The sequence below is a fragment of the Pseudophryne corroboree genome, chromosome 6, assembly GCF_028390025.1.
Source record: "Pseudophryne corroboree isolate aPseCor3 chromosome 6, aPseCor3.hap2, whole genome shotgun sequence".
NCBI lineage: Eukaryota > Metazoa > Chordata > Amphibia > Anura > Myobatrachidae > Pseudophryne > Pseudophryne corroboree.
The window spans coordinates 47,134,474-47,160,155 of NC_086449.1; the positions used below are offsets into that span (position 1 = coordinate 47,134,474).

General features: G+C 46.1%; 1 protein-coding gene and 1 long non-coding RNA gene across 6 annotated transcripts in view; one reads left to right on the top strand and one right to left on the bottom strand.

Annotated features, from left to right (window-relative positions):
* The window catches only part of LOC134936046 (uncharacterized), a 406,776-nt gene that overhangs the window by 295,902 nt on the left and 85,192 nt on the right, over window positions 1-25,682 (bottom strand). The window contains exon 2 of one of the 2 annotated variants that reach the window (XR_010180445.1): window positions 1,656-2,560. The exons of the other annotated variant lie outside the window; for it this stretch is intronic. This is a non-coding gene — a long non-coding RNA (uncharacterized LOC134936046). Of the gene's footprint in view, window positions 1-1,655; window positions 2,561-25,682 lie in introns of those variants that run through there. 2 annotated transcript variants of the gene reach the window in all.
* The window catches only part of ACHE (acetylcholinesterase (Yt blood group)), an 85,158-nt gene that overhangs the window by 55,833 nt on the left and 3,643 nt on the right, over window positions 1-25,682 (top strand). For 2 of the 4 annotated variants that reach the window (XM_063930947.1, XM_063930946.1), the window contains 2 exons: window positions 17,707-19,239; window positions 19,418-19,587. In XM_063930947.1, the coding sequence (XP_063787017.1) occupies window positions 17,729-19,239; window positions 19,418-19,587 (1,681 nt within the window). In that variant the 5' untranslated portion in view covers window positions 17,707-17,728. Of the gene's footprint in view, window positions 1-17,209; window positions 17,386-17,706; window positions 19,240-19,417; window positions 19,588-22,922; window positions 23,284-25,682 lie in introns of those variants that run through there. The other 2 variants (XM_063930949.1, XM_063930948.1) reach the window with 2 other exon arrangements.

The following is a 25,682-nucleotide window of genomic DNA, read 5'->3' on the forward strand; positions in this document are numbered from 1 at the left end:
AGTTGTTGGGATTTGCCTGATAGTAGTGGTATTATTAGGTGACGACAGCCAGCAGTGGTTGGTATAAATTGACAGTAGCATGTGGGATTGGTCGACAGTTGCTGGTAACAGTTGTGATTGGATGACTGTGGCCTGCAGTGGTTGGGATTGGTTGACAGTGCCTGGTGATTTTTGGAATTGGGTGACATTAGGTGGCAGGGCTTGGGAATTGGGTGACACTGGCTGGCAGTGGTTGGGATTAGGTGACAGTGTCTGACAGCGGTTTGGAACTGGGTGACAGTAGCTGGCAGTGTTTTTGTTTGGGTGACAGTGGATGGCAGTGTTTGGGTTACAGTGGATGGCAGTGTTTGGGATTGGGTGATAGTAGCTGGCAGTGTTTGGGATTGGGTGACAGTAGCTGGCAGTGTTTGGGTTACAGTGGATGGCAGTGTTTGGGTTACAGTGGATGGCAGTAGCTGGCAGTGTGTGTTTCGGTTACAGCGGATGGCAGTGTTTGGGTTACAGTGGATGGCAGTGTTTGGGATTGGGTGACAGTAGCTGGCAGTGTGTGTTTGGGTTACAGTGGATGGCAGTGTTTGGGATTGGGTGACAGTAGCTGGCAGTGTGTGTTTGGGTTACAATGGATGGCAGTGTTTGGGATTGGATGACAGTAGCTGGCAGTGTTTAGGTTACAGTGGGTGGCAGTGTTTGGCACTGGGTGACAGTAGCTAGCAGTGTGTGTTTGGGTTACAGTGGATGGCAGTGTTTGGGATTGGGTTACAGTGAATGTCAGTGTTTGGGATTGGGTGACAGTAGCTGGCAGTGTGTGTTTGGGTTACAGTGGATGGCAGTGTTTAGGATTGGGTAACAGTAACTGGCCGTGTTAGGGTTACAGTGGATGGCAGTGTTTGGGATTGGGTGACAGTAGCTGGTAGTGTTTGGGTTACAGTGGATGGCAATGTTTGGGATTGGGTGACAGTAGCTGGCAGTGTGTGTGTTTTGGGTTACAGTGAATGTCAGTGTTTGGGATTAGGTGACAGTAGCTGGCAGTGTGTGTTTGGGTTACAGTGGATGGCAGTGTTTGGGATTGGGTGACAGTAGATGGCAGTGTTTGGGTTACAGTGAATGTCAGTGTTTGGGATTGGGTGACAGTAGCTGGCAGTGTGTGTTTGGCTTACAGTGGATGGCAGTGTTTGGGATTGGGTGACAGTAGATGGCAGTGTGTGTGTGTTTGGGTTACAGTGGATGGCAGTGTTTAGGATTGGGTGACAGTAGCTATCAGTGTGTGTTTGGGTTACAGTGGATGGCAGTGTTTGGGATTGGGTGACAGTAGCTGGCAGTGTGTGTTTGGGTTACAGTGGATGGCAGTGTTTGGGATTGGGTGACAGTAGTTGTCAGTGTGTGTGTTTGGGTTACAGTGGATGGCAGTGTTTGGGATTGGGTGACAGTAGCTGGCAGTGTGTGCTTGGGTTACAGTGGATGGCAGTGTTTGGGATTGGGTGACAGTAGTTGTCAGTGTGTGTGTTTGGGTTACAGTGGATGGCAGTGTTTGGGATTGGGTGATGATAGAGCCGTCTAGGTGGCCCCGGTTTTGGTCCCTTCCATTATCATGTCACCTGTGGATACCAGGTCATAATGTATTGCTGAGAAAACTCAAAGACACACACAGCCGCATGTCTCATAAGTAATCTGCTTTACTTTGGTCAGCTTCGTTATTTATACACACATATTGGCAGTAAATGATTAACACAATTATATAACTTCATATGCCCCTTGTCCTTCTGCTTATCTGGAGCTACATTTAGATGTTTTCTGTTTCTGAGGAGAGAGCAGGGTACCAGATGCACACTTTCACACACGATGTTATATAACACAAGCTTTTATATTTTCCATATGTTCAAGCTAGTTTAATCAAATCTCTTTGTAATATTAAAATGAATTGCATTATTATAATTAAGCATGGTAGCTAAGCTTTTATCTCTATCAGTTTCCCTCCTATTTATAATAATCAAACATTACAGGTTCATCTGGTATTACAATATGACATTACAGTTGAGCTACAAGGCATCACATAAACTCTACCTACAAGAGACTAAGCAAACAGTCTAGCTATAATGGTGCTAAGGGCTATGTTCCCATAGGACGGTGCTTGTCACTCTATCCCACGGAAGGTAAAGAACCGTTCACATCATATCCATTAAGGTAGACTGCTCACGGCTCCTTCTTGCCAAGCTCTTCTGTAGTTTCTTCTTTGAGTTTACACTTTACAAATTTCTTTCAAGCTGAAAGGAAGGAAAACAAAGATAGCATCTTAAATTCAGATATATGCAATTTGCTAAAAAACATCACTATTTCAACAATCCCCTTTGCATGTTTGCATATTTCATCGTTCAAACTTAACTTGAGCAAAATTGCAGTGGAACCCAAGTTTCTCTTTCCTTAATTGACACAGAAGTGGGCGTGGTCAGAAACACTCGATATGGACCATCAAATCTGGGCTCAAGTGACTTTTTCACGTGTCTTTCCAGATACACCCAATCTCCTGGTTAAAGCTTGTGGGGATTCAGATCTGCTCCTGAATCTGGGAGATAAAAAAAAACTAGAGAACACAGAGGTGTCAGTTTCTTCAGTAAGAACACTTTAGCATCCCTTTCTGGTTTCTGTGACACACTCACTAATCTGATACTGTAACTTCTGGTACTCCTTATCTGCAAATATCTTTTGAACTTAATTTTCTATCTACTGATCTTGCTGTAGCTTTTGCCATTGGCCAATAACTGAAAAATGTCTGTGACTATCAATACATCTTTGGCAGTTAGTTATAGTCAATTTGCAGTCTGGAAAATAACTTTTGGGGATTGCTCCAAGGGTTGTCTTGACCTTCTGTCTTGGATTGGACATTTCCACATATCCAGCAGGCTTGTACAAACTTGGTTGCATCTGGATAAAATTCTGGAGCTATCCATCTTTTCTGTGACTAAGTTTCCCATCTGATCATTTCCCAGGTGTGTGAGTCCATGGCTGACTTAACACATACGGGGGTATAAGCTTCTGGGTAAGTATAAATTTTCTTCTAATTTCCATAAGCCAGTTTCTTCTTCTTGTCTGGCTCCTCTTCTCTGCCATGCTGCTTTTTCTTTAGGACCTGCTTGTTCCTGAAATTTCTTCAAATCCTGTAGATCAGGCATCTGAGGCTTTGCTTCTTTCTGTTACTTCTGTATGTGTGGTGTAGATGGCTACCTTTACTGGTTGTTTCGTTGCTTTCTCTTTCCACAGGCTTCTTTCTCACTCTCTCCTGCTTGGTTCTGAAGTTCAATCAGCGTAGCATAATCAGGCATTTGGTCTGGCACTGGAATGGTTACTGTATAGGCTTGCCTTTTCTGCGGGGGGCATTTTGCTGCCCTCTTTGCTTCAGCATCTTGCCAGATTGTTGCCTCTTGTTTCAGGAGTGTCATTTCTTCATGTGCCTGGATCTTCATTACTGCAACCTTTTCTGTAGCCCTTGCAGAGCTCTCAACTGGTGTCTGATCAGGGAAGCACGTTGTATGTCTTCGCCACTTGCCTTCTTGAAGCCTCTGCTTTTCCATATCTGGCCCACAATCCTGTGCTTGGATGGTAGGGATCCTGAGTCCACAACTTCATGTTTAGTGGTTACTACGTATCCTGTATAAGGAATCCCATCCTCATAGTATCTTGAACCATCCACATAGAGATTGTGCTGTGCATCAGGAAGGGTTGTGTCTGTGACATGAGGTAGTGGTTGAGTTTCTTGTTCCATCAGAGCCATGCAGTCATGGGAAAAAAAAATTTATTGTGAATATTTTCATCACTTTCTGCATTCCCATAGTTCATGTGGTCCTCATCATCCTGGTTATTCTGGGTACCATTGCTAGAGATATTATATGTCTCTCTTCTCCCTCCTTTTGAATCTAGAGATTCATACTCTGATCCTTCTTCCTGCAATAGGGCTGGTAGTAGAGTTGCTGGGTTGAGGGTGGTGCATCTCTTGATGGTGACATTTGTGGCACTTAGTAGAGCTACTTCATACTTGGTGAGTCTTGCAGCTGATAAGTGCTTGGTTCTGGCTTGCTGTAGTATTTCAGTCACCGCATGTGGTACCTGAATGATCAGTTCATGATTAAGCACAATGTCTATGCATTTCTATTTGAGGACTGCTGTTGCTGCAACTGCTCTGATGCAGGTGGGTGCTCCTTGGATAATGTTGTCCAGTTTGCTTGAAAGATAAGCTACTGGGCGTTGCTTGCTTCCATGCGTCTGTGTAATGACTCCAAGTGCATGACCTCTTTCCTCATGGCAATAAAGAGTAAATGGTTTGGTGTAGTCTGGCAGACCCAATGCCGGTGGAGATGCTATGGCAGCCTTGAGGTTCTGAACTGCTTCTTCAACTTGTTCTGTGGTGTAGATTGAATCATCTTTCTTTGTGCTGTCATACAAAACTTGCATGTAGATAAACTTCAATTGCTGCTTCAATGCTAGGCTTCATGATAGCTGGAATGTTGCTGGTACACTTGATTCCTTGTGGGGTATACTGAATAGTAGCTTGCATGATGTTAAGGATATCAGCTCCCAACAAATTCACTCTTTGAAGAGGGAGGGGCTGTCCTCCCAGTCCTGTCCCATCGACATAGTGGCTGGTTAAGAGTTCTTCTGGGACGTCAGTTTTCTTAAGTACAGTGACTGCTGCTCCAGTGTCCAAAAGGCATTCTAGGGTGTTTCCTGTAGGTAGAGTAAGCATAACAGTACCTTTTATGGGGTCAGTGTAGGTGTCACTTGAGTAGGTGGACCCCGTAGCAGGATTCAGTCATTCCTGTTGTACCGTGAAGGCTGGGACAGAGTCCTTATATTTCAGCCATGCCTGGTATTTTCTGCATTCTTCTTCTGATGACCTGAAACCTTGCACGAAAAACATTTACCAGTCATGTCTTCACCCTGCACATTTCTTGTGGTGTAGGGCCTGGAGTTATTTACACCCTTACCTTGATTTTGGACCTTAATTGTCTTGGTGTTAGACTTGGCAGCCTGCACTACATGTATAGTAACAGCTGGTGCTTTGGAAGTTCTCTTATCTCTCCTTTCTTTCTCGTTATCTTGAATCCCTTCTAGGACTTCTACTAGTGAGGTAATGTTCATCAAATTTGCTTCTGGTCGGACTGCATACAACTGCTGCCTGTATTCAGGTCTAAGTCCATTAAGGAACCTGGTCTTAAACAGTCTGGCGTTGTTAGAGTATTCCCTTATGCTGAGGTTTTTTTTATACCAGATCAGGTTCAGCTGGTGCAGTGTCTCTGATCTGTGCACACCTGACTTGTACTCTATACAACAGTTGTGAGCCTGAAGCCATAGTATAGCGGTTGGCTTCAAGGGGAGCATTCTCAATTTTCCCCCTATCACTATCTGCCTCCTGGGGAGCTATGGCAAGAAGCATATTATATTCACCTATTCCTATGGAAGCTCTAAGAATCTGTTCTAAATCAACCCAACACGGTCTATACACAAGATACACTTGTTTAATCTTTTTTTCAAATTCAGCTGGACTTTTTCTGATATCTGGTAAGTCATTTACAGTACGCATAACCTCTGAAGGGAGCCAGGGTATGTATTGTTCCTGCTCCACATATGCTGCAATATAATGTTCAGCCCCAGGTAACCTGTCAGTTGTATGTCTGGGATTAGCATGACTACTAACTCTAACAGGCATTACATTGTAATTTTTACGAGATATTCCTCTTGGATCTCTGTTAGGACTACTAGCAAAGTTCCACAACCTCCTAAATATCCCTGGAGTTTTTGGTTTAACATTTTGTGATTCACATGGTCCTGAATTTGTCTCTACCCAGTTACCACAAAAGAAACATTTTTCACTTCCCTCCGGAACACATCTCCCACAATAAAGACACTTTCTTTCAGGGTAGTGGATAACATCCCTAAGAACCAGTGTACCTTCTGGATTTTCTTTATAACTTAAAGTATTTTCATAACGTTTTTCAGGTGTCATTTGTTCTGCATATGTTGCTGAAGGAGTTAAAACTCCTGCTTTATCATGTGTCCTTGATTCTGCATGCATTGATACTGCTGAGGGGGCTGACCCCCCTTCCACATTCCCATCATTATAAATAGCATAACATGTTATTGTAACATTGGGTGGTGGTATTATATTAGACCTACAATCTTCCTGTCTAATTCTTTCCTCATCTTCCAGTTCTTGTGAAACAATAAGCCATATATTTACAGTGTCCAAATAACCTTTCTTTTGTAACCAGTGACTATCTGTGGCCTGGAACCTTTTCCAAGCCTCTGTATCTAAGATTCCATCCTTTGGAAAATTAGCTCTTTTAAGGATAGCGTTAAATACGCTTAATTCCTCTCCTTCCCTCACGTTCTGCTAAGCGCTTCATCTTACTCCCTTTCCCTCCCATTGGGGTAATTAAGCCCTCTGGGTGTGGCCGAATCCACCTGCGGTGAAGAGGGATATGTCCTTGAACGAGAAGTATCTGTGTATCACTGGCTATAAGTTTTGTCTGGACACAAACCTTTCTCAGCCTATTTTTGTTTCTACTGAACTTGTCTGACTGTACTAAATCACATTTACAATACATGCAATCTAAAACACCATATTCAGTCTTCTAACTTTTCTGACAACTTGTTGGACACTGCTGGTATTTAAAAAAAAAAAATGATCAGTAGGTTAATCAGCTAAGCATAAAGGATATGGTTCATTTCTATGCACTGATAACAATTGAGCATCCAAATGATATCCCACAATACTAGCAAATTCTGTTAAAATGCCTGTCCTATTCTGAGATGGTTATCTACGTTGCAAAAAATTCACTGGGTAAATCCTGCATAATAATTAACCTTGGTACACCTCTGTACCGCACACAATTGCAAACTAGGTACGCCTTTGTATACTATTCCAATTGTTCTGTGGGCGCATGCGCTAATAAGACATAGACACAGACTGTAGCTGCAACAAGCAATGCACTTTAGCTAAGCAATGCACCTGTATATGCCTTAGATTACAACAAGCAATAAACTTTAGCTGCGCAAGCAATACACCTGTATCTGCCTTAGATTATAACAAGCAATACTTTTTAGCTGCGCAATACAACATAATTCAAGTAATCTAGGCTGTGTGACAAGATAATCGGGTTTCTTTATAATGACAGTTCAAGGAAAAACATAAAAGCACATTGTCTCTAGAATTACACTCAAGAAGTCTGATTTTGAGCAAAATATGGCTGCAGTCCCATCGTTTTACTCACCCAATGTGAAATCAGAGTTCTTGAGAACAATTCGCTTCCAACACAGAAACTCTCATTAGATGCTTTTCCTTGTGTTAGTCATCCCGTAGAGTCCCCCATTAAATGATAGAGCCGTCTAGGTGGCCCCGGTTTTGGTCCCTTCCATTATCATGTCACCTGTGGATACCAGGTCATAATGTATTGCTGAGAAAACTCAAAGACACACACAGCCGCATGTCTCATAAGTAATCTGCTTTACTTTGGTCAGCTTCGTTATTTATACACACATATTGGCAGTAAATGATTAACACAATTATATAACTTCATATGCCCCTTGTCCTTCTGCTTATCTGGAGCTACATTTAGATGTTTTCTGTTTCTGAGGAGAGAGCAGGGTACCAGATGCACACTTTCACACACGATGTTATATAACACAAGCTTTTATATTTTCCATATGTTCAAGCTAGTTTAATCAAATCTCTTTGTAATATTAAAATGAATTGCATTATTATAATTAAGCATGGTAGCTAAGCTTTTATCTCTATCAGTGACAGTAGCTGGCAGTGTGTGTTTCGGTTACAGTGGATGGCAGTGTTTGGGATTGGGTGACAGTAGTTGTCAGTGTGTGTGTTTGGGTTACAGTGGATGGCAGTGTTTGGGATTGGGTGACAGTAGTTGTCAGTGTGTGTGTTTGGGTTACAGTGGATGGCAGTGTTTGGGATTGGGTGACAGTAGCTGGCAGTGTTTGGGTTACAGTGGATGGCAGTGTTTGGGGTTGGGTGACAGTAATTTGCAGTGTTTGGGTTACAGTGGATGGCTGTGTTTGGGATTGGGTGACAGCAGCTGGCAGTGTGTGTTTGGGCTACAGTAGATGGCAGTGTTTGGAGTTGGGTGACAGTAGCTGGCAGTGTTTGGGTTACAGTAGATGGCAGTGTTTGGGATTGGGTGACAGTAGCTGGCAGTGTTTGGGTTACAGTAGATGGCAGTGTTTGGGTTACAGTAGATGGCAGTGTTTGGAGTTGGGTGACAGTAGCTGTCAGTGTTTGGGTTACAGTAGATGGCAGTGTTTGGAGTTGGGTGACAGTAGCTGGCAGTGTTTGGGTTACAGTGGATGGCAGTGTTTGGGATTGGGTGACAGTAGCTGGCAGTGTGTGTTTGGGTTACAGTAGATGGCAGTGTTTGGAGTTGGGTGACAGTAGCTGGCAGTGTTTGGGTTACAGTGGATGGCAATGTTTGGGATTGGGTGACAGTATTTAGGTTACAGTGGATGGCAGTGTTTGGGATTGGGTGACAGTAGCTGGCAGTGTTTGGGTTACAGTAGATGGCAATGTTTGCGATTGGGTGACAGTAGCTGGCAGTGTGTGTGTTTGGGTTGCAGTGAATGTCAGTGTTTGGGATTGGGTGACAGTAGCTGGTAGTGTTTGTGTTACAGTGGATGGCAGTGTTTGGAGTTGGGTGACAGTAGCTGGCAGTGTGTGTTTGGGTTAAAGTAGATGTCAGTGTTTGGAGTTGGGTGACAGTAGCTGGCAGTGTTTGGGTTACAGTGGATGGCAGTGTTTGGAGTTGGGTGACAGTAGCTGGCAGTGTTTGGGTTACAGTGGATGGCAGTGTTTGGAGTTGGGTGACAGTAGCTGGCAGTTTTGGGTTACAGTAGATGGCAGTGTTTGGGGTTGGTGACAGTAGCTGGCATTGTGTGTGTTTGGGTTATAGTGGATGGCAGTGTTTGGGATTGGGTAACAGTGGATGGCAGTGTTGGTGATTGGGTGACAGTAGCTGGCAGTGTTTGGGTTACAGTGGATGGCAGTGTTTGGAGTTGGGTGACAGTAGCTGGCAGTGTTTGGGTTACAGTGGATGGCAGTGTTTGGAGTTGGGTGACAGTAGCTGGCAGTGTTTGGCTTACAGTGGATGGCAGTGTTTGGAGTTGGGTGACAGTAGCTGGCAGTGTTTGGGTTACAGTAGATGGCAATGTTTGCGATTGGGTGACAGTAGCTGGCAGTGTGTGTTTGGGTTGCAGTGAATGTCAGTGTTTGGGATTGGGTGACAGTAGCTGCCAGTGTTTGGGTTATAGTGGATGGCAGTGTTTGGGTTACAGTGGATGGCAGTGTTTGGAGTTGGGTGACAGTAGCTATCAGTGTTTGGGTTACAGTGGATGGCAGTGTTTGGAGTTGGGTGACAGTAGCTGGCAGTTTTGGGTTACAGTAGATGGCAATGTTTGCGATTGGGTGACAGTAGCTGGCAGTGTGTGTTTGGGTTGCAGTGAATGTCAGTGTTTGGGATTGGGTGACAGTAGCTGCCAGTGTTTGGGTTATAGTGGATGGCAGTGTTTGGGTTACAGTGGATGGCAGTGTTTGGAGTTGGGTGACAGTAGCTATCAGTGTTTGGGTTACAGTGGATGGCAGTGTTTGGAGTTGGGTGACAGTAGCTGGCAGTTTTGGGTTACAGTAGATGGCAGTGTTTGGGGTTGGTGACAGTAGCTGGCATTGTGTGTGTTTGGGTTATAGTGGATGGCAGTGTTTGGGATTGGGTAACAGTGGATGGCAGTGTTGGTGATTGGGTGACAGTAGCTGGCAGTGTTTGGGTTACAGTGGATGGCAGTGTTTGGAGTTGGGTGACAGTAGCTGGCAGTGTTTGGGTTACAGTGGATGGCAGTGTTTGGAGTTGGGTGACAGTAGCTGGCAGTGTTTGGTTTACAGTGGATGGCAGTGTTTGGAGTTGGGTGACAGTAGCTGGCAGTGTTTGGGTTACAGTAGATGGCAATGTTTGCGATTGGGTGACAGTAGCTGGCAGTGTGTGTTTGGGTTGCAGTGAATGTCAGTGTTTGGGATTGGGTGACAGTAGCTGCCAGTGTTTGGGTTATAGTGGATGGCAGTGTTTGGGTTACAGTGGATGGCAGTGTTTGGAGTTGGGTGACAGTAGCTATCAGTGTTTGGGTTACAGTGGATGGCAGTGTTTGGAGTTGGGTGACAGTAGCTGGCAGTGTTTGGGTTACAGTAGATGGCAATGTTTGCGATTGGGTGACAGTAGCTGGCAGTGTTTGGGTTACAGTAGATGGCAATGTTTGCGATTGGGTGACAATAGCTGGCAGTGTTTGGGTTGCAGTGAATGTCAGTGTTTGGGATTGGGTGACAGTAGCTGCCAGTGTTTGGGTTTTAGTGGATGGCAGTGTTTGGGTTACAGTGGATGGCAGTGTTTGGAGTTGGGTGACAGTAGCTGGCAGTTTTGGGTTACAGTAGATGGCAGTGTTTGGGGTTGGTGACAGTAGCTGGCATTGTGTGTGTTTGGGTTATAGTGGATGGCAGTGTTTGGGATTGAGTAACAGTGGATGGCAGTGTTGGTGATTGGGTGACAGTAGCTGGCAGTGTTTGGGTTACAGTGGATGGCAGTGTTTGGAGTTGGGTGACAGTAGCTGGCAGTGTTTGGGTTACAGTGGATGGCAGTGTTTGGAGTTGGGTGACAGTAGCTGGCAGTGTTTGGGTTACAGTGGATGGCAGTGTTTGGAGTTGGGTGACAGTAGCTGCCAGTGTTTGGGTTACAGTGGATGGCAGTGTTTGGGTTACAGTGGATGGCAGTGTTTGGAGTTGGGTGACAGTAGCTATCAGTGTTTGGGTTACAGTGGATGGCAGTGTTTGGAGTTGGGTGACAGTAGCTGCCAGTGTTTGGGTTACAGTGGATGGCAGTGTTTGGAGTTGGGTGACAGTAGCTGGCAGTGTTTGGGTTACAGTGGATGGCAGTGTTTGGAGTTGGGTGACAGTAGCTGGCAGTGTTTGGGTTACAGTGGATGGCAGTGTTTGGAGTTGGGTGACAGTAGCTGCCAGTGTTTGGGTTACAGTGGATGGCAGTGTTTGGGTTACAGTGGATGGCAGTGTTTGGAGTTGGGTGACAGTAGCTATCAGTGTTTGGGTTACAGTGGATGGCAGTGTTTGGAGTTGGGTGACAGTAGCTGCCAGTGTTTGGGTTACAGTGGATGGCAGTGTTTGGAGTTGGGTGACAGTAGCTGGCAGTGTTTGGGTTACAGTAGATGGCAGTGTTTGGGGTTGGTGACAGTAGCTGGCAGTGTTTGGGTTACAGTAGATGGCAATGTTTGCGATTGGGTGACAGTAGCTGGCAGTGTGTGTTTGGGTTGCAGTGAATGTCAGTGTTTGGGATTGGGTGACAGTAGCTGCCAGTGTTTGGGTTATAGTGGATGGCAGTGTTTGGGTTACAGTGGATGGCAGTGTTTGGAGTTGGGTGACAGTAGCTGCCAGTGTTTGGGTTACAGTGGATGGCAGTGTTTGGAGTTGGGTGACAGTAGCTGCCAGTGTTTGGGTTACAGTGGATGGCAGTGTTTGGAGTTGGGTGACAGTAGCTGCCAGTGTTTGGGTTACAGTAGATGGCAGTGTTTGGGGTTGGTGACAGTAGCTGGCATTGTGTGTGTTTGGGTTATAGTGGATGGCAGTGTTTGGGATTGGGTAACAGTAGCTGCCAGTGTTTGGGTTACAGTAGATGGCAGTGTTTGGGGTTGGTGACAGTAGCTGGCATTGTGTGTGTTTGGGTTATAGTGAATGGCAGTGTTTGGGATTGGGTAACAGTGGATGGCAGTGTTGGTGATTGGGTGACAGTAGCTGGCAGTGTTTGGGTTACAGTGGGTGGCAGTGTTTGGGGTTGGGTGACAGTAATTTGCAGTGTTTGGGTTATAGTGGATGGCAGTGGTTGGGATTGGGTAACAGTGGATGGCAGTGTTGGTGATTGGGTGACAGTAGCTGGCAGTGTGTGTTTGGGTTACAGTGGATGGCAGTGTTTGGGATTGGGTGACAATAGCTGGCAGTGTTTGGGTTACAGTGGATGGCAGTGTTTGGGATTGGGTGACAATAGCTGGCAGTGTTTGGGTTACAGTGGATGGCAGTGTTTGGGATTGGGTGACAATAGCTGGCAGTGTTTGGGATTGAGTGACAGCAATTTGCAGTGTTTGGGATTGTGTGAGGGTAGCTGTCATTTTTTGGCATAGGATGACTGTGGCTTTCTATGTATTCTACAGTACATCCAACTATTTTCCACTGCCTCTATCAATCCTTCCATTACACCGTCTGCTCCTCTCCCTGTCCTGTGCCTCCCCTCCCATCTCGCTCATTCCCTGCCTTGCAGTGTTTTATAATCCCCATATCCATCTCTATTTATCTTCTCAATCTTCCCCCTCCTCTCTCTCTCCATCCCTGTCACTCCCCCCCCCCCCCCACTCATGTCCAGCTATTCCATTCATCACATCAGCCAGACAAGAGACCTGCTGCACTTCCTAATACCCCCTGTATTAATGATATATTTGCAGAAGCACCTGCCTGACCGCTTGCTGCTAGTATACCCAGCTACAGTGTACAGTTAGTCTGTAATGCATGCAAGCGCTTATGTGTATAATGTGCAACGTCAGAGAACTCCAGCCCTCTGTATTACCGCTCCTGCAACAATCTGCTGTTTCCTGTCATCTCATTAAGCTGCAGACCTATGCATTGTGCCTAGGACCTAACCATTACCCAATCACTAATAATGGCATGGGGCATGACTTCCCAGGGAAATGGATTGGCCCATCAAACATGTCCGTACCTGGCAAAAAACTTGTGTCCACGGCACCTTAATACTCTGCTACTTTTTGGGGTGTATTTGATTATTTTTGCACCCCTGAGACACATTCACCTAAATTACAAGAAAAAAAGGGAGCGAGGCGAGGTGTGCGCAGTCAGCGGGCAGCGAGGCGTACAGGCGGCGGTGTGTATACATGAAACGTTATCTGTGAGCCTGCCAGAAATAGACATGGGAGACAGCTGCAGGATCTGCCATCTTCTCTGACTCTGTATTTATCACCCCCCAGCTGAAGCTGTCAGCAGGAACATTCAAGGGTGAGGGGGGTAACCTGGGTCAGAGCCTGCGAGAGTGGCAGGGAGATTATAGACGGCAAAATGACCACTATTTGGGATATCAGGGGGACCAGAGAATAGTAGAAACAGGGATTTATGAAAGAGGCCCAGTAGAATACACAGTATGTTCTGGTGTGGTATGGAAGGTAGATAGTAACTAGGTCGACCACTATTGGTCGACAGTAACTAGGTCGACAGGGTCTCTAGGTCGAAATGATAAGGTTGACATGGAAAATGGTCGACGTGAGTTTTTTTTTTTGTGTCGTTTTCTCTGTACAGTGACCGAGAACCCCAATTAATGCACCGTGTCCCCTCGCAGGGCTCGCAAGCTTCGGGCAAGGTGCATCGCTGCGCTCGGCACAGGTTACTATTCCCAATCGTAGTCCGCGTGGATCGTTAAGTATGAAAAAGTTCAAAATATGAAGAAGAAAAAAGTGAAAAACTCATGTCGACTCATTTTGACCTATCGACCTAGAACATGTCGACCTAGAGACCCTGTCGGTCTAGAAAACGACTTAGTTACTGTCGACCAATAGTGGTCGACCTAGTTACTGTCGACCTAGAGACCGAATCCCGTATGTTCTATGGGGTTTAGTATGAAATATCTACAAAATTCCGACGGTTAAAATACCAACAACAATTAACCAACAGTCAAAATCCAGACAAGGTCAAAATACCGACATTTAAAATGTCGACTGGTCAAAAAGTCGACACGCGTTTTCCGTTTTCTTTTTTGTGTGTATGTCGACATAGGTAGACATGGACACCGTAGAAGTGTACCGCGTCTATTATATTCCCCCTCCAGGTCTACTGGGATGGTAAAGTATGAACAAGTCGGTTTCAATGAAAAAATCGTGATAAATTCATGTCGACTTTTTGACCTGTCAACATTTTAAAATGTCGGTATTTTGACCTTGTCTGGATGTTGACCGTCGGCCAATTGTTGTCGGTATTTTAACCGTCGGGATTTCATACTAAACCCCATAAATCCATCTGCCGGGGAGCGTAAGGTGCAGTACACAGGTGTAGATAGATATTACAGTAATATAAGGTGCACAGGGGGACTAAACACCAAAAAACGGGTGTTTTGTTAAGCTGGGCGCACACCTATACTGTACTCGACTGTAAACTGTAGGTGTGTATGCAGGAGCGTTAGCCGATAAACAGCTTATAGCGCTCCTGCAACGTCCGGGATTGGGAGGTCGCATCTTTTGTGCAATTGAATATTTGCAGAGTCGACCCCTTAGATCTTAGATCCCACACATACAATTCACTTCAGAATCGTAGAAGTGTGTGCGGGAGTCAGGGGTAGGTTACGTCGGGGACACGTTGCTCTGCTGATCTGGAGTGTCAATCCGATCAGCAGAAAATTTTTAGGCCCAAACACTCTTTTTTTTTTATCTTTCTTTTTTTACTGATTTTTCTTTTTTTTTATATATATATATATATATATATATATATATTAGTATAGTCACTGTTATTCTTCATTAATAAATTGCTGACATACAGATGTGTCGACATAGACTATTGCAGCCGTCGCGTCAAACAGCCCTGCTCAGCGCGACAGATCCCGTGCGTCGCGGCATACGGCAAACTCCTCTGTCGCTCAAATGTGCAGCTCAGGTCGGATTAAACACTACGTCGACATCGGCGCGATCTGTCATTTCCGTGCAAATCGGAATGACAAATCGGGCAGCGTGTATTCTGAATTTGGCACTGCCGTGGTCATTAGTGATGTCTGCTGCAGGGTCAACCAGAAGCTAACGGTGCCATGCCGCCGAATGTAGCATGGCATCCTCCGTCGCTCCGTCACCTCCCCCCTCGCATCGGCAAGTGTGGACGCTACAATGCAGCGACTGCGGCCTGTTTTCTCACGCCAAGTACCGTTTGGGCTTCACCTGAAACCTTTTACATACTTGAAACTAATTCCTGCACGGTTAAAGTCACAACCCGGCACTGTGGCACAAACTGAGTGATGTTTCGCTGTACCTGCTTTGCGAACCTGACACGCATTCCCAAATTCCAAATACTTATAGCCGCTGGCATTTCGGATACCGGTGTCAGACTCAGTCTGAATAAGCAAAGATTGATCTGGTGTTTAAAGTGTGCACGTGGAAGGATTCGGCGTGCCAAGCCCTGGATCAAATAAACCTAACAATTCTCAAATCGAGCACGACCGTAGCTCCAAAAATTATCTCTCCAAAAGGGGCCAGAAAATTAGTGTTTTACTATGAAATGATAGAAATGCTCCAAATTGGTGCAATTCCGAGGGTGTCCGACAAGACAAGGGGTCTGATCCATAGCTGTGCGCTAATGATGCCGCAGATGTGATTTCTGACCCGGAGGAACCGCCGAGATTTGTATAGAGACGCCCTCCGGAGTCTTTGCAGCTTCCCGCAACCGCCGTACACATTTGCTGCATCGACGCAGATCTGGGAAACATTGACTCCCTGAGTGAATCTATGGGCGCCATTGCTGAGACTTCGGAGAGGTGTTTCGTACAGGATCATGGTCGGCGGCTGATTTATGCCCTAAAATCGTCCATGTTTTTTCTACCACTCTCCATTACCTCGCTCAGGGTATACGTTTAATTTGTCGCGTGTCGTGATCCCGGTAGTCAGGATACCGATGCCGGAATCCCGACAGCTGGCAATGCCGACAGTCGGTATATTGGTGCAACAGGACTATTCCCACTCGTGGGTGTCCACAGCAACCATACAGTGGGTATAGAACCTGTGGCAACGCACCGAGCCCGCAAGGGGACTCTTTGAACTCGCCCTGCTGCCGGCATTCAGCTGTTCTCTTGACAGTCACTTTACCGTGATCGCAATTCAATCGCCATTGCGGCAGTAAGGCGTTGGCATAGCGTACAACTATGAATCAGACCCAAGATACGGGAACATTGGGAAATCTTAGAAACCTGCATTTAGATCCTGACAGATATACCCAGGAATAAGGAGGATATGGCCTGACTAGAGAGTTTGCAGAGCCATAGGGGTAAATTTACGAAGATGGGAATTCTATTGAAGATGGGATGTTGCCGATAGCAACCAATCAAATTCTACTTCTCATTTATCTAGAACCTTCTAGAAAATAATACCTGGAATCTAATTGGTTGCTATGGGCAACATCCCATCTTAAATAGAACTCCCATCTTAGTAAATTTACCTCATAGTGTGTGTATATATAGTATGTCACAGGCTGCAAAGTTGCTTAATAGACAGTGGATAGTCCCGGGATCTACTGTAGGTTAGATTCTGACCAAGGCCCGATCTGCTGTTCTTCATATTTGGTTTCACCGGGTGTTCCACGTTAGTGGGTTAATTGGCATCTGGCAGAAATGGACCAAGTGTATGTTTATGTGCGTGTGGTAGGGGAACGAAATTATAAGTTCCACAGGGCAGAGACTGATACAAGCAATTAGGCATCCTGGGGCTTATTCAGAATTGCGCTTAACTTGCTCTGCGATGGATTTTGAGATTTTTAGCATTGCACGCGTTCCGCTGCCGTTTGTACCAGCTATGGCCGACGACGGGTGATTGCGAGCCTCGTCTCCACTTGAGACTGAGTGGTGCGTAAGATGGAGCCATCCAGGTTTTTGCACGTGGGCTGAGTGTTCCGAGAGTGTGGCATAGTTGCGTAGAGGGAATTGTGGTCGGTGCGCGCACAGAGATCCGGTCGTGTCTTTGGCACCACGTGGTTGAAACGCGCACCCCTAGTGATAACGGATACCTTCACAAGTTGGGGGTCGGCCGCATAGTTCTTTGCAAGTCCGCATTCATTTCCAAGTACAGTGTGTCGACTTGAATCAGTCCCTCTGCGGTCACGCGGTGCCGTCTGGTATTTTTCTGTGCTGCATAAATGGAGGATAATAGTAATATAAATAAACATAAAATGGGTTTGGAGCGAGATTCCAATGTTTAGCATCTGCTAGTGATTTTTTTTCTGGGTATTGATAAAGGGGCCTCACCACGCAGTCATGTGAGCTGTGATAAGAGAGGCCCCTGTAACAGCTCTCCTCCCTGAACGCCACACTCCCCCTTGTAAACCTCCTGTAGCTCCCTCTCACGCTGCCTGAGAATAGTGAGGTCACAGCTGTTCTCTGGGTTTTGCTGGGGGTGAGGGAGAGGCAGAGTGGAAAAGAGAAGAGGACAAAAGACATATGGAAAGGAGGGGAACGGGAGTGAGAGAGGTGTAACTGAAGAAGAGAGGCCGCACTGGGAACTGCAGCCTTCAGTGTTACCACTGGCACTTTCTTGGTCAGTTAGTTTTATTTGTTTGCACTGTTTGTATTTCTTTGCTGTTTGGTTGCCTCATATGTGTCCTCTGATTGTCCCTCTTCTTCTTGATCCTTTAACTGTTGCTTCTCTTCACTGTGCTCTCTTCTTCTTCTCTTTTTCTTATCTCTGTTCTTGCACCATAGTTTTTTTCCCTCTTATCTCTCCGGCTCTCTGCTTCTTACTAGGAAATGTTTATTCTAGGCAGTGGTGTTGTGGTTTACTCAGTTTTCTTTCAGGAGTCCAGCAAGCTCGTATATTGACATGAAACCGTTTGTGTTCTCTCCTTCTTCTCGTTCTTAGGTAATTTCAGTGAGGACCAGTCATGCAGTTCTTGTCTGTCAGCCCGTTTTGTCTCTGCACCCTCTCTCTGCTCCTGTCTCATGCACTCGGTCAAAGTGATCTGGAGCTCCTGGTCACCACCCGCTCTGGGAAAGTGCGAGGTACACGGCTAAATGTCCTCTCCAGCCACGTCATTTCGTTTCTAGGGATTCCGTTTGCAGAGCCGCCTGTCGACAAATTACGCTTCCGTCGAACAGAACCCAAGAAACCATGGAGTGAAGTGTGGGATGCTACCACCTACCCTAATACTTGTTATCAGTATTTTGATACTTTGTACCCTGGCTTCTCTGGGATGGAAATGTGGAACCCTAACCGGCCCATGAGTGAGGACTGCTTGTACCTTAACATTTGGGTCCCTCACCCACGTCCTACAAATGCTACAGTCATGGTCTGGATCTATGGGGGTGGCTTCTCCACTGGATCCTCCTCTCTGGAAGTCTATGACGGGCGCTATCTATGCCACGCGGAAAACGTGGTGGTGGTTTCCATGAACTACCGCCTGGGAACTTTTGGCTTTTTGACACTGACACCTGGGAGTGCAGATGCTCCAGGAAATGTGGGCTTGTTTGACCAGCGCCTGGCACTCCAGTGGATCCAAGATAATATTGTGTTCTTTGGGGGAGACCCTAGGACAGTCACCATTTTTGGGGAGAGTGCCGGAGGTGCTTCAGTTGGCATGCATGTACTTTCTCCAGGTAGCCACCATCTCTTCTCCAAAGCTGTCCTGCAGAGCGGCTCTCCGAACACACCATGGGCAACCATTACACCTCAAGAGGGTAGACGCCGGGCAGAGCTCCTGGCAAAACTGCTTGATTGTAGACAGGGAAATGACACAGAGTTACTGAATTGTCTCCGGTCAAAGACACCACAGGAACTTGTCGACCATGAGTTTTCTGTGTTTCCGGCACCTAGTGTCTTCCGATTTGCCTTTGTGCCCGTGCCCGATGGAGACTTCTTTCCAGAAGCCCCAGAGACTCTGATAAACATGGGCAGGTTTAAGCCGTGTCCCTTGATAGCAGGTGTCAACCAGAACGAAGGTTCCTACTTCCTGCTGTATGGAGCACCTGGCTTCAGTAAGAACAATGACAGCTTGATCACCCGGGAGGAGTTCCTCAGTGGGGTGAGGATGAGTGTCCCACATGCTAATGACATTGCGCTGGAAGCCGTGGTGATGCAGTACACGGACTGGGCAGATGAGCACGCACCGATGAAAAACAGGGAGGCCATGGACCAGCTGGTGGGAGACCACAACGTCATCTGCCCAATGAGCCACTTTGCAGGAAAAGTGGCAGAGTTTGGGAACAGGGTCTACACCTACTACTTCGATCACAGAGCGTCCAACATGGCTTGGCCACAGTGGATGGGGGTTCCACACGGGTACGAGATTGAGTTCGTCTTCGGTCTTCCCCTGGAGCCCAAATTGAACTACACCAAGCAGGAGGCCGACTTGAGCCGCCGGATGATGAGATACTGGGCCAACTTTGCACGGACTGGGTGAGGGTCTGCGCAGTCCTACCTTTAAATTCTGTGTTAAAAGTGGTAAGGAAATTGAGCAAAATAAGGGTTGATGACAGAGGTAGCCTTCTGTGTATTATATTACATTAATAAGGGTTGGGCTGAAATGATATAAATTGTATCTGAAGTTTCTTACACTGTTTGATTTCCCTACCAGAGACCCTAACGAGGGTAACGATGCTCGCCAGCCACGGTGGCCTGTGTACACCGGAACCGAGCAGAGGTACTTAGCCTTGAACAATAAACCTGTCCAGAATCTGCAGGGAATAAGGGTCCAGACGTGTACCTTCTGGAACCGGTTTCTACCCAAGCTGCTCAACATCACAGGTACCAAGAATTTTGCATCCCAGTCCTCTCCATCCCAGTCCTCTCCATACCAGTCCTCTCCATACCAGTCCTCTCAATCCCAGTCCTCTCCATCCCAGTCCTCTTCATCCCAGTCCTCTTCATCCCAGTCCTCTCCATCCTAGTCCTCTCCATCCCAGTCCTCTTCATCCCAGTCCTCTCCATCCCAGTCCTCTCCATCCCAGTCCTCTCCATCCCAGTCCTCTCTCCATCCCAGTCCTCTCCATCCCAGTCCTCTCCATCCCAGTCCTCTTCATCCCAGTCCTCTTCATCCCAGTCCTCTCCATCCCAGTCCTCTCCATCCAGTCCTCTATCCATATGCAGACTGATGACGTGTTACCTGACTTTTTTCCATACCTGACTGACGTGATTTTCTAGGTTTGTTCAGATCTTTTATGCAATACCTTGTTTTATCCTCTCAGTAATGTGGTCAGCGACAGTTGTTTATATTTAGGCCCCTTGGGTATGACACAGATCCGGCGTGTGCTGCACCGTGTGTCATATTCTAGGGCAGGAACAGTATGCATGCTGTGCACCTGCTGCTGCGGAACTTCACATCCCAGCATGCCCTGCCACAGTTTACAGTTTTAGCATGTCCTAGCAGCAAAACTATGGCATGACATGCTGGGATGTGTAGTTCCACAACAGCCTGAGTGTGCCGCACGCGGCTTACCCCTGTACTAGAGCGACTAAAGTCCAGAACTCGACCTAATGCTATAAGTACATGTCTGAAAAGCATAAAAAGAAGACAGAAAGAAAAGCAATGTATATAATAAAAGCTTTGAAAGGGCATGTAGAATCCAATAATGAAAGTCACACTGCTATGCTAATGGGGGGTAATTCCAAGTTGATCGCAGCAGGAATTTAGTTAGCAATTGGGCAAAACCATGTGCACTGCAGGGGAGGCAGATATAACATGTGCAGAGAGAGTTAGATTTGGGTGTGGTGAGTTCAATCTGCAATCTAATTTGCAGTGTAAAAATAAAGCAGCCAGTATTTACCCTGCACAGAAACAAAATAACCCACCCAAATCTAATTCTCTCTGCACATGTTATATCTGCCTCCCCTGCAGTGCACATGGTTTTGCCCAATTGCTAACTAAAATCCTGCTGCGATCAACTTGGAATTACCCCCATGGTTGTTATTATTATAATTAGCTTTTATATATCAAGGGCCACAATTTGCTCAGCTCAGGGCAAAACCACAAAACCGGGTAAACCAATATATATAGTAACAAATGGGAGCATAAAACTGACACATAATAAATAAGAGGTAGCACAAACACAACCACAGTCACAAGTGTGGGACTAATACTGACATGTACCAATGTGGGCATAATGCTGACATATAAATAATAGTGACCGAAACCAGTTGAATGAGATAGTGAACATGAAGGGATGGGGTGGATATTAGGAGGGAGGGCCCTGCTCGCAAAACCTGACATTCTACTAGGGAAAAGGAACGTGATCACTGGAGGGGATACGTATAATTTGCCAGCTGTTAGGGATGTGTTAGGGAAGGCCAGATCAGGCAGAGATCTGATACGCAAGGGTCAATAAGTGAGTTTTAGGGAGGGTTTATAGCAATGGATATTAGGGGAGAGTCTAATAGAAAAAGGGAGAGTGTTCCACAGGTAAGGGACAGCACGGGAGAAGTCTTGGCTAGACATCCTCACAATGACCCCAGGCTTCAGAAAGCCACAGCTGTCAGCATTTCTGCATTTAAAGGTAACTGGACATGCTGAATGTCTGTTGACCGAAGCACTTGCTTGACCCCAATATCACTTATACAACAGCACGAAGCCACTAACCGGCTGCGTTCCTTTTACTAACCAACTTTTGTTCACTTTTTTTTTCTTCTTCTTCTTTAACCCCTTCATCTCTAGAAAATTGCTCCCAAACTCCTTCTTAGATTTCAAAATAACCCTTCCTGTTTACCGTAGGCGAGTAACACGGCCTCTGAAATCTCATCCTGCCGCCAAACCTCTCACGTTTCCTTCCTATCCACCCCTCTGGGCATCACAGCGATTCATTTATAGCTCCGACTTAGGGAAGCGGCGTGCCTTTTGGCTGACAGAGACTGCTGGGACTTGTAGTTCCACAAGAGCTGACGAACCACTACTTTCCAAAGTCTGATCTAATCACCAACCAACTCTGTGTAAACTCACCAGCCTTCCCTAATCCTGCTTCCCCTTCTAAGCCACGGTTATTCAACCTGTGCCCAGTCGCTTGCAGATAGTTTAGTGAATTAAGTCTAGGGATGGTAGACCTTACATTCATAGTTAATACGGATAGGTAGGTGGTGAAGTGACCGAGTGCATGCTCTGATAGAATCCCTTGATATCAGGCATACATTATCAGTGATAGAGACGTTTCCCCCCATCCAAGTTATACTTCTTTGCCTGGCATAGACCACAGGTGTTTAAACTTTAAGTCACATCCCAGCTGAGGTTCTAGAATATGTGTTGTTGGCGCCCCCTGACGGTCAACTGTGCAGCACGTGCTCTTATGAGACTCTGACATAATGGTACACTGGCATTTGGGGCACAGCTGAAAGAAAGCTTGAGCACCGGTGACACGATACAGCCAGATGTTTGCAAAACTACAATTCCCGACATGCACTGCCAAAGATGGAGAACCACATGTTATCTGAGCTTGATGCAGGTCACTGGTCTCGGGACCAGTGGCGGGTTTTGCCTATGGAACTTACCATCTCTGGGCGTGGTTATCGACCTGGGACTCCGCCCTCCCCCATCCTACAAGAAGGTCAGAGCCGCCGCTGCTCGGGACCAATACAGGTTATTATGGGGGAGATTTATCAAATCTTGGAGAGAGATAAAGAGAAGAGAGATATAGTACCAACTAATCAGCTCCTAACTGTCACTTTACAGGCTCTAATAGAAAAAAATGACAGCAGCCGGTGGGTGGGTACTTTACCTCTCTCCAAGATTTGATTACTCTCACCTTACGGGGGCGATGTATCAAACCTTGGAGAGAGATAAAGTGGAGAAATGCCCGTAGCAACCTGATATCTTCTAACTATCATTTATCTAGCACAGTGTAAAAAATGACAGAAGGTAGTTGGTTACTATAGGCAACTTCTCCACTTTCTCTCTCTCGAAAAGTTGATCCATCTCACCCTAAGTGGGGGGGAAATGCACAGCTGTAAGTATACAAGGTTTGGGGAGCGCTGAGTCCGTATGACGTCAGTACAGCATGGCACAAGCGGTGATGTTTTCCCTTGGGAAGGCTATGGGAGTGTGATAGTGTATGTTATCCTGTACTACCCTATCTGACATCTGACTTTCTCCCTTATAGCGAACCAAGGGCCCTGCTCCAACTGCTCCCGAAACGGCCCCTTCCTGACGCTGCTGTCACTGTGTGTGCTTATAGTGCGGCATAAAACGTGATTAGCACCCCCCCACACACACACACACCCCTTCTCCTAAATCCTGACTGGACAGTCACCTCTAATTCCATTCACACTGTGAGACCAGCATGTGAGACCAATAACTCAAACTTCCAGGACACACCTGTTGGCGTCAGCTGCCATGATAATGTTTCCCAGCATGCATCGCTGCCTCGCCATCGTCATTCAGGTCACGCTCCTCTCCATTCAGTCTCTGCATGGCTCATATATCTATTTTTACTTTCAATAAATTATTTTTATTCCACATTTCACCTTTTTTTCCTGTTTTATTTTTATTTTTTGCCTTTTTATTGTTTAATGCAATTCATCACCAATTTGTTAAAATGACTAACAACTCACTCCGTCCAACTGCATGCCTTCACCATTAACTAACAGTGGCACAAAGTCCCCTCATGTACCCAGTCAAGGGTTCCCCAAAAGTTGCACTCTATGGATTGATACTCAGCACAGTGCCACCTGGTGGCTAAATATTGCACAACCCTGATGAAACATTTCTTTGTTGCATAATTCAGAAGGTTTTGTTTTTTTAGGGGGACTGATGCTGAAAAAAAAAACCCCAGGAATACGGATTCTGCAAAAAATTACTAATATATATGTGTGTGTGTGTGTGTATGTATATATGTGTGTGTGTGTGTGTGTGTGTGTGTGTGTGTGTGTGTGTGTGTGTGTGTGTGTGTGTATATAGCGGCAACAAATGCAGCACTCTACAGAGAGTATTTGTCAGTCACATCAGTCCCTGCCCCAGTGGAGCTTACAGTCTAAATTCCCTGACACACACACCAACACAAAACACAGGTCCATTTTGCAGAAGTAAGTTGACCTTCCTCTATGCTTTTGGGCTGTGTGAGGAAACTGAAGGACCCACAAAAAACACACGTCAACACACATGGACAAAAAGGAGCCCATTCTCACAGTTGCGGCTGTGGATGTAAACACAGTGGGCGGAGCAGCTCCACGCTTGTAGTCATTGGCACTCTCGTTTTAGCGTTACAGAAACCCATATCAGCTAGTAAATCTGGTTTCCGCAGGTTCACGCAAGCACACCCACTTTCCGTCTGAGTCAGAATGAGCCACGCAAACTGCTAACCACTGTGCCGCTATGCAGCCTGGCCTTATTGCGTTAAAGAGGGCATGTCCCGAAGCACACATCGCCATTGTTGAGACACAAAGGCAAAAGTAAAAGCGTTGCGCTCTTATAAATATTGGTGGTTTATGTACATCTCCGAGGTTGGTCGCATGTGCGGGGCCTGTAGACAGTGCACCTAAAGCCGTGGCCTGATAGACAGGCTCAGGGCTTGGACATTTAGGGGTGGACACAGCTGGGCAGCTCTCTGTAGGCCCTTGTATGTTCATCCAATATCCATGGTCATACAGAATTCGGTGATGATCCTGAGGCACGGGACAGAGACATGCGGCTGGTCCTTAATCAATTGATGGCTGCACTGTTATAGATATAAGTCCAGGCAGCACAATGGCTGCTTCCACCTCGTGTCAGGGTGAGGTAAGCTGTGAGGTAGATCACCTGACCATGTCATATTTTCCCAGTGTTAGTCCTGTTCTCAGACTAGGAACCTGCCATCAAAGAGGTTGTCCACCTTTCTCAATGTACATATTCAGCTGCGGCCTAGTTTGGCATGGACTCGCCAGCGTATCTCCTGACAATTGTCCCGGCCGGCCTGCTCTCCCCATACTCCATACAAGTCTGTCAATCCCTGCCTCCTCTCACTGATCCCTACCTCACTCCTTACCTCGTAAGCTGCACCTATCTTACCACCGTCTTTCCACTGTCCCCTCAGCCAAATGCACAGGACTGCTTAATCCTAAAACACATAGGGGTCTATTCATGAAGCAGTGAAAACCGTGGAGAAGTTGCCCATGGCAACCAATCAGCATCTCCCTTACATTTTATAAAATGTACTTGATAAAGGTTTCCTTCAAAACTGATTGGTTGCCATGGGCAACTTCTCCACTGCTCCCTTTCTCCACACTTTTCACTGCTTCATGAATAGACCCCTTAATACATTAACAAGCTATGTACCTGACTGCGCCCTCAATTGGAAAATTGTGGCAACCTCTGATTCAGAAAATGGGGACAGGCCCTTATAAATAAAGTTAGTTGGCAGATACATATCTAACCGTAGCCTCAGCTGTACAGTACATGACTGAAGATGTTGTATATTAATTTGCTGACGTGTTGTTACTGAATCCAAAAGGATCTATTCATGAAGCAGTCAAAAGTGTGAAGAAGTGAGCCAGTGTAGAAGTTGCCCATGGCAACCAATCAGCATTGAAGTAACATTTATAATTTGCATACTATACAATTGTACGGAGCAGCTGATTGGTTGCCATGGGCAACTTCTCCACAGGCTCACTTCTCCACTCTTTTCACTGCTTCATGAATAGACCCCCAAGTCTTTGAAAGTGAGTGAAGTACGCTACGCAGAGAGCCAAAAATATCTACCCAGCTAAGCTACCACAGCTCTTTACTCCAGTTGACTGGAATTTTAGATGAAACAGTCCTTTAGGCATCCCATGGATCTCCAGCAGATGTGGGACTACAAATCCCAGCATATTCCTGTCTTGGTTTTATATTTTTCGCAACCCTTGGTTACCCAGGGGTGATTTTAACAAATCACTGTGTGAGCACA